General features: G+C 56.0%; 1 protein-coding gene across 1 annotated transcript; it reads right to left on the bottom strand.

The window, feature by feature from the left end:
- Positions 1 to 11,601: 11,601 nt before the first annotated feature.
- On the bottom strand, positions 11,602 to 17,796 carry NCLIV_048310 (hypothetical protein; the record flags this gene model as incomplete). Its single annotated transcript, XM_003884383.1, has 9 exons — positions 11,602 to 12,068; positions 12,412 to 12,650; positions 13,068 to 13,147; positions 13,273 to 13,379; positions 13,675 to 13,777; positions 14,279 to 14,400; positions 14,913 to 16,167; positions 16,389 to 16,508; positions 16,927 to 17,796. 9 exons carry the CDS (start codon positions 17,794 to 17,796, stop codon positions 11,602 to 11,604), a joined length of 3,363 nt encoding a protein of 1,120 aa, XP_003884432.1.
- Positions 17,797 to 18,084: the final 288 nt, after the last annotated feature.

Genomic DNA, 18,084 nt, shown 5'->3' with positions numbered 1-18,084 from the left:
GGTGCTTTTTCTCGCTCTCTCTCGCGCGCTCGGAATGTGGGCTGGGAGCAACCAAAAGCACACGTTTTTCCTCGAAGGACTCCAAAACCTGAAGGAACCGTCTTCGCAGCCAACCGTAACCCCCTCAAAAAAAACGAAACACCTGGACAGCTTGTCCGGCGTTCATCGCACCGAGGAAGTGACTGCGAGCGGCTCAGACTCGAGAAAAAGAGCGCAGCGAACCACCGCAAGACGCAAACCTGCGTCCGTGAAGAGCTCGGCCTTCTTACGCGGTGGAAAAGCTTACAACGAAAAGGGATAATCAGAGATCGTGAGGCAGCGCGAGCCTCCGACAACAGTCGCGTTACCACACAAGTACAAGTTGCATTCGGGCCCCATTCCTCAAATTCTGCGATGGGCCACAATCGCCGCGGCAACGCTCCCACTGAAAAGTCCCACGAAAATCTACCCTCGCGCCGCCTTCGCAAAGAACGGCGCGTGTCCGCCTTTGGATCTCACTACCGCGTTTACAGCAACACGACAACTTAGCTACGGAATAGGATCCTCGGGTACAGAGGGTAAAGGAGCAGTGCGCTCGCCTCAGCCCGGCCTTCGAACTGGATCCCCTTCACTCTCTCGACACCTGGGTGTAAAATCGGTGTCGCTCCTCCGACAAGAGTGATCTCCCTGTTCGTGACGAGTCACAACTGCTCGAACGCGAGTGTGCACGGCCGCGGAAAGGGGGGAAACGTAGACCACGGCAGGGGAGGCAGACAAAAGAGTTTCTCGAAAAGTCGCTAGAAACAACAAACGCCAGCAGAAAAGACGACGATGCAGGGAGGACTGGATTCTGACTAGAGAGCGATGGCATCAACCAGCGGGGGACGCCACAGCGCGTGAAAACCCAGTGGGAGAGACCGCGGAAAATACATTGAAAACGCGAAAATGAGGGGTTGTGACGTTTCCATGTGACATCCGGCGCCTGGATGTGCAATCTTCTTCATTCCAGATGAGTTGAAACGCGAGAGAATCGAATTTTCAGTTCAAAACAGGGAGTGCGTAGCCCGCTGTGACGAATTGAGAAAATCGCGGGGAGACATGCCACACAGTCACTTCGCTTTTGCTTTGGGGAGCCCGGGAAGCGTGGAAAAAATGAACGAAAGAGAATTAGCACCCGCGTGCACGAAATAATGCAAAGGTCCCCACAAACAAAGAACTCCAAGCGTAACAGATACTGGCGAGAGGCGCAGGAAACGGGCGACGCCCCGACTCATTTACACGCTCTAAAGTTTCCCGGCCGTCACCCCAGAGACTCGGTAAAGCGAAATCTGTCTGGGTGTCCGGCGCGCAACGGGAGTCCGGGGAAACGGCCCCTCGTCCCTCGTCGTTGCGTTGCTCCGCTTTACGAGGGAGACGAAGGGAAAAAAACAGGAATCGGCCCCAGCTTCTTCGCCAAGAAATGCCAAACGTTCCTCGTCGCGGGATAAACCTGACACGGGTTCGCGAACGTTGCAGAATGAACAGCCTCTCGCTCCAAGGTCACACGCCCACAACAAGCGGCTCGCGCGTCCCTGCAGCAGAGAACGAAAGCCCCGAAAGGCAGAAAGGGGTTCAAACACACACGAGTCAATACATGCAGGATCTGTCGCTAGGACAGGGGCAACGGGGCGCAACACACAGTTTTCTAGACCAGCTGAGGCAAGTATTCAGGTATCGTAGCGGTCCCTTTCTCTACCAGGATCGTGCTAGAAAGCGGCGTAGCCGAGCGCGCGCAGCTTCGCAACGGAGCCCCGAGTCGGGGTCTCCCAAAGAGTTGCTGTGTCGCCCCTGCGGCCTTTGCCGTCGAACGGTGGTCCGTTCCACGCCGATTTCGCGCGTTCGTGGGTCGTTTTCGAGGAGAGGAGCACAAAATGAGCGGAGAAACCGTCTCTCAATGCAAGGCGCTCTGTGCGGGGAGCCGTCACTTGGGCCGTTCGCCCCAGGTCAGTATACACTAGCACCCCAGGACACGTGCTTCCTGCACTGCTAATGCTGCAGATGTCACAGAATTAGGCTCCGCTGTCCCGGAGGAAGCAGAAAAGAATCAGAAAACGCCCTGGAAAAATATCGAGAAGAAAGATCTTTTCGGTGGACGTGACAAAACTTGGTGCATCTCAACGGAACCAGCACCACCATAAGACGAGGGAGCGATTCGGCAACCCAGCTCCTGTCGCGCGCTCCGGTTTACCTCGCGGATACAATGGGACCTTGTGCGAACCCAAAGTGTCGTGTACCCTGTGCGCGGCTAGGCGCCAGTGTCGGGCGGAGTAACTTCGCGGGGCGCAGTCTCTCAAACTCCTGGGGCGGGATCTGCGGAAGAAGAAACTGCATACCACGTGCGGCGACGGCAAGCGCCGCTGTTGGTCCCTGGCATCGCGGATTCTCGACGGGGGAACCGCCGCGACCCCGAAAAATCGGGACACCACAGGGAAGGGCGGTGCGCCTGGTCGGCGGGCGGAAAGCACCCAGGAACTTCCGCGTATTTCGGGCGCGACGGCTGGTGACGTGACACTGGTCACCAGCGCGTGCTTTTCGCTCGTCTCGCTAGTGCCCAGGCGACAACTGCGTCGCCTGGACCCAGAATTGACGTTTTGGAAACGGCGGTCGGCTCTGTCCAAAATTCCTTCTCGCCCCTTTACACGTTAAAAAGGCAAGTCTTTTCCTCGGTCCAGAAACCCCTCCGCAACGACAGTCACTGCCAGCTCTCTGCCGTGCCGTTTCGGTGGAGAAAGACTAGTCTAAAGCTCCTACTAATGTTGCACGAGCTTTGTCATCGCCAGCCTACGCGCGAAACAAGCACTCCTTTGGCTGCTTCTAGGGCAAATGGAGTGCAGTGGCAAAACGCAGCCGCGGGTTTAGTCACACTTGTCGTAGCCGAAAAAGACAGTAAGTAAGTACGGTAGCTGGCCAGCACTCTCTTCCAACTGGGAGGTGGAGCCACAAAAACACAAGACGCCGAGATGCCGTGCCACTGTAGTACGAAAGGGCTCAGATAGACAGAGTTACCGCTGCGCGACACATCCGGACTCCGCTCTTCCTCTGTGGGGCACGAAAAGCACGCAAGTCTGCTGCTGGCGTTTCGGGTCCTTGTAGGTAGAGGCGGAAGTCACCGCTCTGCGCGCACGTGAAACACGGCCGCACGCGTCCTCCATGAAGTTGTGTTTCTGGGAGTCCGTTGGCGTTCAGTCACGCCCACCACCCGCCGACAGACCCTTTCCTGCTTCTTCTCTGTCGCTCACACGTGAAAAATGTTAATGTACCAGCGCCCCCGCACGGGAGCACGCGGCCGCAGCGATGCAGTCTGTTATCTCCAGCTGGCCCCAAAAACGGGTGTGCATTGCTGCGCGGGCCTTCTCGTTGTCAGGCAACCCGTACTGTTGCTCACTTACAGTTGATGGCAAGACGAGCGCAACAATGCAGACTAGTACGCCTCTAACAGGGCCATCTAAACGTCCCCAAGGAGATGCGGTTTACAGCCGGTTGTCGTCAACACAGCTGCAGGCTACAAGACAGGCGGGAGGCTCCCGGTCATCGCATGGCTGCGACGCCGTCAGTATGGTTTGCCTGTGTGACCTGTGCAGATGTTCCTCCAACACCGGATATGATGAAACCGTTGCGGTTACCAGAACTGCGGGGTGCCCGAATGTGGGGGGCATCGGCGTCTTAAAACCATACCCGCTTCGTCTCGGGTGTATATTGAATCAAGCCCACTAGCCCGGGAGATAGAGTCTCAACATGTGGTCTACACCGACGCAGCTTCACGCATACTCTACTCATTACAGTGACTGATGTCGATACGTTTTCATGGATTCCGACGGCCTTTCTTCTAGCGCTGCCACGCTCGTCCTACACCCGGTTTGCAGTTTGACCGGCAAATCGTACGCACAGTGGTTGCTGAGTTCGACTTGTTCACAGTCACGGGCTGGGCGAGTTTCACAGGGACGGGGCCCGTTGTCTCCGGATGTCGCTGTGGCGCTCCGCGTGGTTCTGCTGCCGCTTCACTCAAGAGATTCGTAAGTCGGAATCTCGCAGCGTCAAAGGTGTGGTCCCCGCGCTACGACTAGAAGTGTTCTGTTGCACATGGAAAAATTCAGTCACTGCCGACATACAAACACGTGCAGGAACTCTGTAACGAACCTCACACTGCGCTTTACGTTTGATCAATGTGTATGGCGTTGAAAACGTCGCGTGGACGGCTCAAACACAGCATCGTCCAACAACAGCTGTATGCACAAGACGACGCCTCTAAGACCAGCATGCTGCAGTGGAAGACAGGAGTTTTCGTTCCCACCTTGCTGGACAGCAACAAATAACAACACTAACACAGTAGGATTCTGTTAGGAACAGTTCTGCAAGTTTCCCTGTTAGGTCAGCACAAAAGCCTGGGGGCTTCCTTTATAAAAACCGGTGAATAATTTGTCCACCGAGACTACGGGACAGGCTCAGGCACGTCTTCAGTGGCCAAATTTGGATTTGCAGAAGGCTGGGAGCCCAGCCTAGATGACCCTTTTTTCTTTCTCGGTTGAAACAGCTGACTAAGAGCGTTACTTTGCTGCTTGACCGCATTCGCCGGCGCGGCTATGTCATCCAGCATCACTGCGATGCGCTCCAGAAGGGGCCGGTACAGCTCTGGGTTGCTTCTCTCACGCCCGCGAAGCTGAATGGTGAAAGTGACCTGAGAATGGGAAGAAAACAGGATTGTGCGCTAACCCTCGAACACGTGCATCCGTGCAGATTTTTTCAGGGTGGTTTACGAGGACTCCACAGACGCCTGGATGGGCGTACATCAAAAAGGTCGTCCGGACACTGCTGAAGCAGGAAGCCAACGCCTGCTCGAAAAGAAGTCCTGGGCAAGAATGACCCGGTGTGGCCGAGTGCAACAGACACGTGGAACGAGGACACTTCGCTTCGCCATCCAAGAGAGACGCTCTTTTTTCATCCTTATACCTACCTGGTTCTTTTCTAGAAGAAACTGACGCGCCCGGTTCGCCTTGACTTGCAGGTCATGATCAGCTATTCTGTCCACAGAAAAACAAGGGAGTGGAAAGGACGTTGCTAGCTGGTTACGCATCTCCCTTTGTACCTCGGTCTACACGAGTGTTCAGCTGTGTTTTGGGCCTAGAAGGTAACACACGTGCATGTGATGCACTACCACCATTCAAGTGGTAACCGTGGCCTTGGCTGATACGTGACGACGGCAATGGCTATCGTTTTTGGTTCACTCCTGTCCTCTCTACCGCCCTTATATCAATCCCCAAACGTGTAAGCGAAGTGTCGACTGAGGAGCGCTCCACTCTCACGGGGACTGTCGTTACTCTGTCACACTTGTGACGATCGAAATGCCTCGTTCATGAACTTCTAGCGAGGAAAACGCACCGAGATGGGGTGAAAGTATGGGGCGGGAGACTAATTCTATAGAATCATGCTAACAGTCTGTCTGGATGACATTCTGGTTTTCTTAAACCACCCGTAATGAATTCCACATACAAATCCACTCTGAGATGCCGGCTAGCCTTGCCCCATTTCGTCAACGGCTGTGCCTCCGCGAGGAGCTTGTCGCATGACAATCGAAATGTATTCAGCCAGAGCGTGTTGGCGGGACGCGAGTGAAACACAATCAGGGTAACATCCTAGCGTTACCGTTTCCCACCTACCGAGGAGTCACACGAATTTCCTTCCTAAGCTGCTTCTTTGCCTTCTGCTCTCTCTTAGCCTTCATCTGCGTTGAGGGTACGGAGACACAGCAACAGACAAAAAAGAGAAGGCAATTAGACGACAGCCTCGACACCAGTGCTGGAACACGCCTCATGCACCATGTGCACGATTACCGTCCCTCGATTCTTAGCCTCGATGTGACTGTACAGCATCTGCCACATGTGTTCAGCTGGTCTGCGACACAATCACGTGAGGGTTGCGATTCGCCCGCGTATGCAGCAAGACAAAAATACGACAATCTGGAGACCACCGTTTTTCTAGTTAGAGGCTGGCAGAGAATACTTTCACGTGCGCCAGAATAGCGAGCCCGCGTCCGCAACAAGAAGTGACAAAACAGCTGCAAAATATCTACCTTCGAAGACAACGAGACGAAAAGAACCACGAACCGTATTGTGATGAGCCATCGTAGCCGAGGTGGAAACACTAAATTGCTGGGGTTTTACATCTCGCACGTCAACGATATGACGCCGGCCGAAACAGTGACAAGAAAATCAAACGGTTCAGTATATGCGTGCGCGTTCAATGCGAATGTGTGTGCACGTGCTGGACAATGTGCTAACCCATCGATAGGCTCTCTTTTCGTCCTCGTTGGCGTCATCCTCCGCGTCTTCACCCTGTTCGTAGTCGTTGCGATCACTGCGCCCGGCAGCTTCTTGGCTCTCATCGAGCAGAGGTGCCGGGGTCCGATCACTCGCACGCCCTTCGTTTGTCTCTTTACCAGACTTCCATTTCACTGCTTCCCTTTCTGCTTTCGACTTCTCTGCCATGACTTGGCCTCGCTCGTTCTTCACAGAGAACAGCCGAGCCAGTGATCCACACCGGAGAGTGCCTTGGGTTAAGACCGAGCTGTATTCTAGAGAAGAGCTTCTTCGCGTATCCGTATAAAACCCAGATGCCCCATTTGCTTTGCGCCCTTGGTTCCTGTTGGTGCGCTGGGGGAAAGCCCTTAACAGGCTTTTAGTCGAGCGCAACCCTCGATGGGGAGGCGCCGGCAAAAATGTCGTCGGCCGTCCTGCGGCGGACCACACTACAGAAGAGTGTGGCCCACACTTCCACGAAATCAAACTATTACGACAAGTCGAGCTGGGAGACAGGAACGAAAAGGAGTTCCTGTGAAGAAAACTAGAGAAACAACCGCCCCTTCCTTTCTGGTCTCGGCGAGTTGCCGAGTGAAGCTCACGGGGTTCTCTCGATGGACACGCACAGTCCTCGCAATGGACGCCGCGCTCGTCGTTGCCTTTCCTGACACACAGTGAAAGTCTATAAAGTTGCAGTGGCGAGTGGTACTCTCGCGATGCGGCCTTTCCCGCCTGAGAACTCGCCGACGAAGTTGTTACCGCCCAGCCGTTCCACGTGCGGTGCCGACCTCGCCACGTCCCTCTCGGAGCCGACCCGTTGTCCCAGCGGCTTTCTTCTGAACGCCCCCAGACTGGTTGAATGCGAGGACTCAGCTGAGCAGCGAAAGCGACGCGACTTCTGTCCCCGTCCAGCGCAGTCGTCTTTGCCTCTGTCGAGGCGAGGTGGACCATAGTGAGCAGGCACAAAAGTGTGAGAAGCCGAAGGCCAAAAAGCATCATTCTCCCTTGGCTTTGACTTCGCGTGCCTCTGTGTGCTTCTCTAGAAGCTGGCCCTATTCCTGTCCCTGTAGTACACACTTCGATAGGTGTGCCCGTCCTCACATCCTCTCTCAGGGAAGATACCGAGGCACAGAGCTGGCCCGCGATCTTGTCGTCCAAGAAATGAAGTGAACGGAAGCGAAACGGAGACTTGCCAACGGAGAGCCGCCCTCTGCTTGCCGTCTTCGTTCCCAGTCTTCTATGGCAGAACGTTGGAATGTACGAGGGGACGCTGCGCGTTGCGTAGAGCTCCATGCCGCGGAACGCCCGCACGTCTGCCGGCTTGCGAAGCGGCGGATCGGTACCATTCTAAAGGGTTATGCGTCCTGCCTAGACAGTGCGCCTCCCAGCATCGGAATTTAGAAAGGTGTGGTGTCTCGTCCTTGGTAACCGCTCGTTTTTTTCAGTTTACAGCGGAGTATGCGGCTGACGCGACGGGCGGGTCCCGTGTCGGCCGCTGCCGGAGAAAGCTCGACGATATCGACCGCTTCCGGACGGAGGACACGAACGGAAACTGACCAAGGCCATTTCAAGACCAAAAGCAAACTGGTCATTCATTCCTTTTATACCGGAGCAGGAAAAAGATCGGACGTAGAGCCACGCGTCATGTTGTGTGCTCTCCAGTTTGGCGAACTCCGTTCACACAAAGGAAACACACGCCGCCGCTTCGAATGTGGTCCTCTCTTGAGAGAACGTGGGTTTTCTGTACTGGTATCGGGAACTCTCGGGGGGAAAACTTGGAACAAGAGGGAATCCGGCGTATCAGGAGACAACAACGTCAGATGTCTTTGCAGTAGATGCGCACAGATGCTGTCTCGCTGCCGGTGATATGCCGCATCTGTCTCCCGATTTTGCCGCCCTGTGCATGAGGAGACACGGGCATCCAAATGTACATGCCGGAGCGGTTGCGACGTCGAAACTTCAAATACACGTCTACACACTTTTGCAGTTGGGAAAAAATGAGGCGTCGGTCAAGAGAAGCGAAGTTTCTCCCCCGGACGCAGCGCTCGTCACGCCTGCCATCGGAGGGTAAAAAACGCGAGGGCCACCTCTCTCTACGCTGTAAGGTGACGAACGAGCGCCGAGGTTAGGCCCAATTTCTCATCCGGCTCTGGAGTTGTCTTGAATGGAACTGCGGAGGACAAGAGTGGACAGTCTACGGCTCTAGCAGGAAATTGCTTTCTGCCTCCTCTGCGCCTTCTGGGGTCTTAGGCGCTCTGGCACTTCGCGGGGTGGACTCTACACCACTGCGCGTGCTACACTGGCCGGAATGAATGCAGGACGATCTGCAGGTTACTCAGGTAGGTTTTGCACCTCTAATCAGTCTGATGCCGCGTGCCCATAACGTCTTGCACGTACTGAGTGGTGTAGACAGCTGCGGGGTATGGCCATGCCTGCCAGGATGTGAAAGTTCGCAGTGTCCCTACCAGGAACCAAAGGATCATTTAGGCAAGCTGCCGGAGCAACATCATCGGCTTTTGCTGGCTGAGGCTCGCATATTTGGACAGCAACACAAGATGGAGTTAACACTATCGGCATTGTGAGAAGACTGGTCACTCATCTTCTCTGATACGTCACAATCTGCGTCTCGAGCGAAAACGTGACTGTCTCCTGTGTCAAAACACGCGCCCAATTCAAATTACCTAACATGCCTCACACCACTAAAAATAGCGGTAAGTTCCCTCAGTTGGATGCCCAGAGAGATTACCGACGTCGCTCTTCCTGTTGTGCACGGACGCTCGCGTGTCTCTGTTCTGTGCTCCACTGCCGCTCCTCGTCACGAAGTTTCGGCAGTGTACGGGGAGCACGCGCGGCACCAAATGCGAATGTCAAAGCGACAGTCTCAAAATGCTAGATAGCCGACCGGGAGAAGAGCAGGAGACCTGACATCTTCGTCTGAATGGGTTTCGAAGTAATCTGTGGCCCCCAGCCTTGTCGCTTGCAAGCTTTCCATGAAGAATCAGAAGAATGAATCCTGAAGGCCGGTGCTTGAAAACGAGAAGCTGCCCCGTATCCTATCGTTTACGGTTTTCTGAAAGCGCACAGCGCTGATCTCCACATGGGCGACCTCTACACGAAACAAGAAGGGTGACAGGACGGAAACTGGTAATGGTAACGAAGTCGGAAGTGGATCGGAATAAATCACGTGAAGTCTGCAGCCCGCTGTGGAACCGGTAGCTCAGAGAAAATACGGAGTGTGACCTGCATGTTCTTACTGCCGGCTTTGTACGGAGGATATGGTAACGTCTTTGTACCAGTCTGCATTTGGGGTTCGGAAGCCGTGACTGCCTACACCCTCTTGCCGCGGCACACCATAAAGGTCGTCTCTCTTCGGCACCGACCAAGCGCAGAGTCCTATCCCTTCTTTCCACGGTCGCTCTCGCTCCAAATGACGGAGAACGGCATCGGCAAGGCCAAACCGGAACAGAACCAAACTCACGAGTGGCACATGTGTCGAATGCAAGTTTTCTCTGCGTAAACGTTATGTATGTAGCATAGTACGCAGAAAATGAATTGATGTTTAGGCTTCCTGCTGCGACCATAGTGCCAGCAGAAAAAGACCAGTAGCGTATCTCCCCCCTTGCACACGTATGAAAAACCGTACAGAACCGACTCGATCACCTCACTAGTGCTCTGGCTCGCACTAGAAGCTGGAAACGGCTTGGAGAAGGCCCCGAACGCTTCTTAGATGTTAGGACCATGTCCAATAAACTTTTCCGCTTTCTGCTTCCCTCTTGTCTTTCCCATGTTGTTCTCCCTTCTTTTGCTCACATATACGTAGCCGGCAAAGAGGGTCTACGTGGCACTTTGAACAACTTCTCATCCCTCCGCTAAGCGGGACAGGCCTAATGTCGCCCGGTTCCTCGATTCTCTGTCTTCTCCCACTCATCTGCCATGGACTGTGAACAGTCCGAGGGGACAGAGCGACAGTCGGCGGCTTTCTCATGCGTGCACCGTGGCGAGCCAACAACGGGACTGCCACAGGACCGTTCCTGCGATCCGAAGTCACCGCCGAGGATGGCTAAAGGAATAAATTTGTGTATCGGCAACGGGTACCACACGGTGTCAAGTTCTTTCGCCGTCCGGAGGTCCCAACTAGTTCCACTAAATACGTGTACAACCCGGATCGAGTGGCAGCGGAACTCTCGGGCTTCACTCAGCCTGCGGCCCACTGTCGGTGTGCTTACGCGTGTGTGTAACGCTTTTGATGGGTTCCTTCAATCACCCCGTTTCCTCAGAACAGAATATTTTCACAAGCGCCAACCCCCAAGAGCTGAACAGTTTTCTTAAGGCACGTACGAACGCGAAGGGGATGCGGAAGACACTGAGTACATGATGCACAGACGTTAGTGGATGTCTTTTCGACTGGTTCTTCCCTGTCGCGTAAGCGCCACAATTGCCATTCTCAGACAGAACATGCGAGTATGCGCACGAGATACCCATTAGTCAAAGTCTTTAAACGTGGATGCTGCCGTGCAGTCTAGGTTCTTGTACAAGCCCGCCTCTTGACCCTCTCCGTGTCACCTGCGCGGGCACCTACCGCCCCATATGTGTCCACTTCATATGAGCCGTGGGAGGACGACGAGTCCACCTCAGGACACCCGCTGCCGACTGCTCCAGCCGCGTCAAACATTCTGCAAGCTGTTTCTGTCTCGACCGATCCATCAAGACACGCTGTCTACTGTCTCCTATTCGGGTCACGACCTCGGCAAACTTGCCGCTCCAGCACTTCTTCGCATCCTGGCTCTTGGGGGAGCAAAAGAGAAACTCCAAGAGTGCAAAACAAGACGCCTTGTGCGTAGCTCGTGTGTGACCGCAGCTGAGACCCGGGTGAGGCAAAACCGTCTCTCCAGATTCGGCATTGAGACCGTCGAAGTTCCTGCGAAAAAAGCCTCCCAGTCGATTGCCTGAAAGGCTTCAACGAGCCTCGAGCCTACACCGCAGCCATACTTGCCTCCTGGCCCCACCCAACAGCAGATCTTCCAAGCTGTTTCTCTTCTGTGCCAACATCGTTTTGCATCTGCTTTCCCTTTACGTTTCTGCGCAACTCTGGCACAGGAGCACGCCTTCTACTTCGTTTTCCCCCGTTGCGTCCACACGTGGAAATATCTGATTCCCACTCGCTGAACGTGTTTTGCCCTACTGGCAACAAGGGAAACAACGCCAGGCGGACAGCTCATCTCCCGCACGAGACATCGTCGACTCGCCGCCCCTACAGTCGTCAAAAAGGCGGTCTGTTCACCATAATCCGTTATAACAACCCCTTCAGGGCGGCGAAGTTGATCCGCCTTCGAGGCGGACCTTCGCCCGGAGCGCACGCCCCGTCCGCTGAGCCGCCTGCAGCTGCTGAGGCTCCACCGGAGACACCTCCAGTGCGGTCGCCAGCTGAGGCTCCAACGGGAGCACCCGAGGGGGGACGCGCAGAGCCGGGACTGGCCCCTGCTGCGGCCGAATTTTCTTTTGAAGCGGCGTCTGCGGCGGTCGGGCTCCCATCGGGTTTTTTGTCTTTATTTTGGAGACGCTCGGGGGACTGGAAGACAGCGATAACCGCCGAGAGGTTGTCGAGAGACCGTCGCTCGAACGCGAACTTGCACAAAGTCTGCGCCGCCGTCTCGGCCGTCCCGCCGCCTCTCAGATGCTTCCTCACGCAATTCACAGCCTCCTGACAGCTGATCACGTCGAACACGCCGTCGCACGCGATGATCATGAATTCGTCCTCTGAAAAAGGCCACAAGAAGCACGAACCATTTGGAAACTCCTCTTGAAAGCCTTTCCTAGTGCCCCTAGGCCGCTTCGTCTCTTTGAGACGCACCTTCCCGCAGGAGCCGGAAGCCGCAAGCTGGAGCAGACGTTCAACGCGCAGGCATCTGCCGACCCTGCGGTACTGCGAGTCTATTTTCCACATCACACGTCAACAGGGGCTTGACGTCGCCGCTGACACCGGGCGATCACGGACACGGAAACTGCGAACGCAGGGACGTAAACAGAACCACGACGGAGACACGAACGCGGCGAAACGTTGGAGTGCGCTGTGACCGGCTCGAATTTTCTTCTTCTGTACCTCTTCGGAGAGTTTCTTTGTGGATCTGGGGTTCGCACGTCAACCCAGAGAGTTTCTGTCCACAGTTTTTGTCGAAGGCGCCGAACGCCCGCGACACACCGATGGCGCCGTTGAGGTAGCCGTCGGTGTCGTAGTGCCCGCCATCTTCTCGCACACGTTGTTGCTCATCCGCGTTCGTGCGGCAAGAGTGGTCCACGGTGATAAGATGCGACCGACCCGCGCGGGACACGACACATCGGCTGCCACGCACAGAACACCCCCCGACACAAGCGAAGCATCGAGGGTGCAAACAGGGAAGAGAGACAACGTTCGGTCGCGAAGCCCCCGGACCCTTGCGGCCCTCTGGTCTGCAGTTTCCCTACAATCCTTAGAGCCGACGCCCGCCAGTCCGTGCAAGCAGAGTACGCAACACATCCCGCGCGACCTCTGTCTTAATCGGCTACCCCAAGTGTTCGTGTTAAAAGACGTTCACGCTTGCTCAACCAGATGTACGTCCACAGGCTAGGATATATATATATATATATATATATGTTGGTATATATGTTGGTATGTGCAGATTCCGCGCGTATATCTGTGTCCGCCTGTCGAGGTCTTCCGAAAATGAACAGCCGTGTAGCTGCACTAGCAATCTGTACCTTGCTGCTCCGGCCTCTCACCTATCTCCAAGGTTCCCAATGTAGAGTTGCATATCCCGGACCACCGCCGTGCAGGCCGTCGTGCCGCTTGAGAAGGGGGACTGAAAGACAGGCAGTGAGCAGGCTCTCGACACACAGAAGGCATGAGAAAAACGGCGTCCCAGCCGCTTTTTACAAAGACTCGGTCTGCTACGGTCAAAAGTGCGTGACAGCGTGTGCAGCTTACGATGTCCTGGTCGTCATAACCCTCGCCCCGGATTTTCTCCATAACCATCGCGCGCAGAGCGTTGTCTGTGGCGAGAAAGCCTGCGCGGATCGCCTTCGACACGTCCCCTACAAACGGAAGCACACACCAGGAAAACGCCGCCACGTCCGCAGACATCTACAGCGGAATCCATCTGACTACCCATACCCACGCATGCGTTCCACACACATGGATGTATACAGATATACAGTAAGAACACTGGGTGGATTCCCACAGGATAGGAGTGCAAGTAAGTGAATGTATGACGGGGAACTGTACAGGATGCATGGCAAGGTTTTGGGGGGGGGGGGGGGACAGGGCTTTCGGTCAAGAAGAGCGTTCGTGCATGCGAAAGCTGCATTTTTTGATGCCAGCGTGGCTTACCGTGGAAGGCGCGAGAGCGAAAGATGTTTTTGTGGAGATGCTCCTGAACGTAATTGACGGCTTCCTCGCCGTTGTGACCGTCGTACACGGCATAAAACATGGCCTGCAAGGTCGGGAACGAAGACAAAAAGAGAAGCGCCGAAAGCGCGTGGCGGCAGAAGAGAACGCAAACCGGAAACGCGCAGACTATGGCAGACCGCAGATCCCGAGCAGAAATACGGCGCGGATCCTTCATGAGCCCGAAGCAACATAGTCAGGACGGGAAGAGAGAAACCGGAGACGAAACAGAATTAGAGAAGCGGCGGGAACGGAGGGGACACAGATATCCAAGCAAGACGACCAGGAGAGCAAAACGCACTCCTCAAGCGCCTGCTTTCTCCAACAGACACTGCGGGGTGCCTGCCGTCACGTTCTGGTGCCTCATTGCGAGACACAACTACGAACAAAAATTGACAAGGCGAATTCGAACACTAGCAACCCGAAGAAACGAGAGAACACAAGAAGAAAACGTGGTGAGAGGGGAGAAGCGGTGGAATTCAGAAGCAACCGGTGGACACGAGGAGACATTGGCATGCACAGGGTGGAAAAACACCTGAAGAGGTACCTTGGTGTGTGCTTTGCAGCATCCTTCCCGCGTGCAAACATCGACTGCGGGAACGACGCAAACGCGGTCCTCGTTGTAAGCGCGCTGTCCAGGCATGCAGTGACTCCCATACTCGATGCATCCTGAAGGCCCAGAGAGGGAAAAACGAGGGAAAAACCGACTCGACTGCACGCGGAAACGTATCTGCAGCGAGACAACGACCGGCACGTGTCTCGGCGAATCGTAGACCCCCTGAAAAGAGAAGGACCCGCCTGCAGCGGTGCGCCGGCACATATATATACGAACGAACTATGCACATTTGCATAGAGTTATTCATATGGACGCACACAAACACTACTATTTCTCTTTCTCTCTCTATATGTATATATATATCGATATATCCGGAGATAAAGCCAGAGAGTTCAGTTTAGAGTTGAATTTCCGAAGGCGTTTTTCTGTTCGACTGAGAGGCACGCGACGACTCGGGCTTCTTCCGGCCTCCAGCGGCAGGGCGATTGTGGGCGTGGCGTGAGCGTCTCAAGCTGACGGCTAGGTTTGAGTCAGCATTCTGCACAAAGCGTAGAGCCGGCACCGTTGTCTGCAGCTCGGCCCGCGAACGCGGGGCAAATGCGCCGGTGTATGGCGGGGGCCTCACCGAGTTGCCACGTGTCACTGGAGACGACATAGGACTTGATGGTGATGGGCGGTTTGGTTTTTCGCCGAGTTCTCCCGTTTCGGCCTGGTCTTTCCCTCGCGCTTTTCTCCCCGTTGTCTCGCCCCGATTCACCTGCCCCGTTCACCCGCTCCGCCGAAACAGCTTCATGCGGCGCGGCGTCTCCCTGCGCGGCTGGTGAGCCTTCTGCTTTGGCTTCCTCGGGCTGTCCAGCGGCCGCGCGCGCGCCTCGTCGCTCCTCGTCTCGGTCTCTCCGCCGCCGCCTCGGTGCCAGCCACGGCCCGCCGGGAACGCCGCAGGGGCTGTTCTTCGCGCCTGTTTGACTCGGCGTTGAGACAACTTGGTCGCGTGAATCCAGCGGAAAGGCTTCTTCGGCCGAAGCGTCCTCAACTGAATTGCTCGTATGGCTCCACGTGCTGCTGACGCAGGACGGCGTGTCACTGCCTCGATGCATGCACCGGCGCTGACCGTCCTGCGCCGTCTCCGACCTGGGGGACGGTCCGCTGTCCTTCGGGCCGGAAGAGAACACGAAGGAGATCAAGGCGAAGTCGGAGCCTGGATCCGCGTGGCTGCATCCGACCGGAGACACGAGGGCAGACCACGGCGACGAGGCCGAACCAGCGAAAGGCCGAGACGCGAAGGACGCGTCGGAGTGCCCGCAGGGACACAGCGCTGGCCTAGGCCCCGAAGGAGAAGCGTCGGCGCACGGGCTGAAAGCCTCCATCGGTTTCGTGGCAACATTCCGACAAGATCCCGTGAGATACGACGGCGAACAGGAGACCAGTGAGCGCGCAGAAGACTCGCCGTTCGCATTTGCCGTTTGCGTTTCTGCCCCGTATCCTCCCGCCCCCTTCGCGCCGCAACTCGACGACTGTCTCGGCGTCGTGTCTTGATTTCCGCAACGCCGCTCTGCGCCGTGACAGAGACACTTGCATTCAACTGTGTTTCGGCTGTTGCCGCCCGTTCCAGGACTACTGGTGCGGTGAGCAACGGCGGACGGCGGACTTCTTCCTTCCGGCGTGTCTCCTCCCTCGCCTCTTTCTCCAGCGGAAGACACGGGAGAGGACAGGGACGCACAGGCGTGCCGCGGTGGGTGGTGCTGACAGGCGTGGAAGGCTGCAGCGCGCTCGGCGCGTTCTTCCGCCTCCACGATGGCGCCCGCGAGGCCGAGAGGCCAGTGGAAAGGCGATCCCGAAGCGAGAATAAAGCCCGTCTGGGGATTAATGACGCCGGGAATCTGCGAGGCGACACAAGAGAAAACGAGGCGGCGCGTGGAGACGGAGGCGGCTCCGAGACATGTCTCGACCTCTCCCCACACGCAGATGTGCAGCAGGAAGCGGGAAATCGAGTTACAGAGCGTGCACGAGGCGAAACGGGGGCGGACGGTAAGAAGCACGGACACGGCGAGCAAGGTTGAACGACAAGGGGGGGAATCCCAAAATGAAAATGCAAACTTACCAAAAACGACCAAGAAGAGGACTGCTTCCGCGCCTTCAAACCCCGCAGAAAAAGCTCGCTGAAGCGCAGCTTCGCCCGGTTCGTTGCAAACCGCAAGGTCACGGACTCGAGGGCGGGAATCTGAAAAAGGGAAGCATTTCGCAAAGAACCATCAGAAAACGGAGACACGAAGAAACCGAAAGGGAAACACAGAACAAAGCTGACGCTTCTGGCCTGCTATACATAAATATATATATATATATATATATATATAAAGACGTGCGACGATGTTGCGGCCAGGAAGAGATCACACGTAGCTCTGTGTTGCCCCATCACACACACTCCAATCTTCTTGACGACTGGGACCCATTGGTAGATAACGGCGAGGACTCCGTAATTGTCTGTGCAGCGTGCGTGGAAAAGTTTTTGTCGTCACAACGCAGGCGCCCCTTTCTGTCTGATGCACGGCGTTTCGTAGCTTTTCCTGTTTTTTTTTGTTTCTCACGCTCTCCTGTCTTCTCCTGGACTTGCCGGTGGTTCTTCGGCTTCAGCCCCTCACCTGTTCAGCGACGTGGACGGAGATTTGTTGCTCCCGTGGTGCGAGTGCGTCGACAAGTCCTTGCAGCAGGAAGCAAGGATTTCTTTTCTGCGCGTCATCGACGTGGAAGGTCACCCCTGTCCATTCCTCCTCATTCATCCCGGCAACGAGAGAGTCGATGCGGGAAATGGAAGCGCCATGGCTCCCCTTCCCTCCGTCTCGTCTCGTGTGCGCATGCAGCTGGCTGTCGCCGCCCTGCAGACTCTCGGAAGGCAAAGTCTGATGGTCTCTCGCAAACGAAGGAGGCGCGGCCCTCCCGGTATCGCGCTCCGGCAGCCACATATCCTCCGAACACACGACTTCTGAGGCAGGGCGCGGCGCCTCTTCCTCGAACGAGCGCGTCGAAGCAGACACACGTGAAGCTTTCTGAAGCGAATCGCTTCGGCCACCAACCTGCGAGGCAGGCGGAAAAGGCGCAGCGCAAGAGAGAAAAGACGGGGGAGGCGGCGCGGGTATCTCGCGCCGCTGTTCCGGCTCTTCTTCACTCTCCTTCCTTTGCAGAGGGAGTCCTCTTTCAACCTCCCTCGCGAGCTTGGTTGTCGACGCTTCAAGCGAAGACCGAGAAAAGCACGGTGTCTGTACACCTTTGAACGGCTTCCTGTCGCCCTTGCAAACGTCCCCGACGTCGTCACTGGACAGACGGACCGATGGACCCCGGCCTCCACAGAGCTGTCTCATGGCGCCGTGGTCATTTGGAGAAACACTGGGGCACTGGGAAGTTCGGACCACGCCGGGGATGTCTGAACAGGACAAGTGATCTTGCTCTCCGGCCAGTTCCTTCCGACCCCCGGCACCTCCCTCCTCCGGCGGCGGAGAGCCGCGTGAAAACATCGCTGTCTGCTGCGCACACGACCAAAAGTCGGTCCACGCAGCCCTGTCGACGGCAGGCAATTCTTCTTCCCGTCCGAAAACAGTCGATTTCTCTCCAGTCTCCCCCTCTCCACAGGCCTGATTCTACGCCTCTCCCGTACGGAGTCTACGAGTACCCACGCGTGGAAGGGTGAACGGCCAGTGCCGGTACAGCAGTGTCTCAGTGAGAGGAAAGAGGCGGCAGAAAGAGTGAAGGCCCAGTTGAAGATCGCGAGAGCGCCTTTAACCGGCAAGAGGCTAGTAAGCAGC

Source organism: Neospora caninum, chromosome X, assembly GCF_000208865.1.
Source record: "Neospora caninum Liverpool complete genome, chromosome X".
In the NCBI taxonomy this organism is placed as follows: domain Eukaryota; phylum Apicomplexa; class Conoidasida; order Eucoccidiorida; family Sarcocystidae; genus Neospora; species Neospora caninum.
This window is presented reverse-complemented; position numbering and strand designations above follow the sequence as displayed.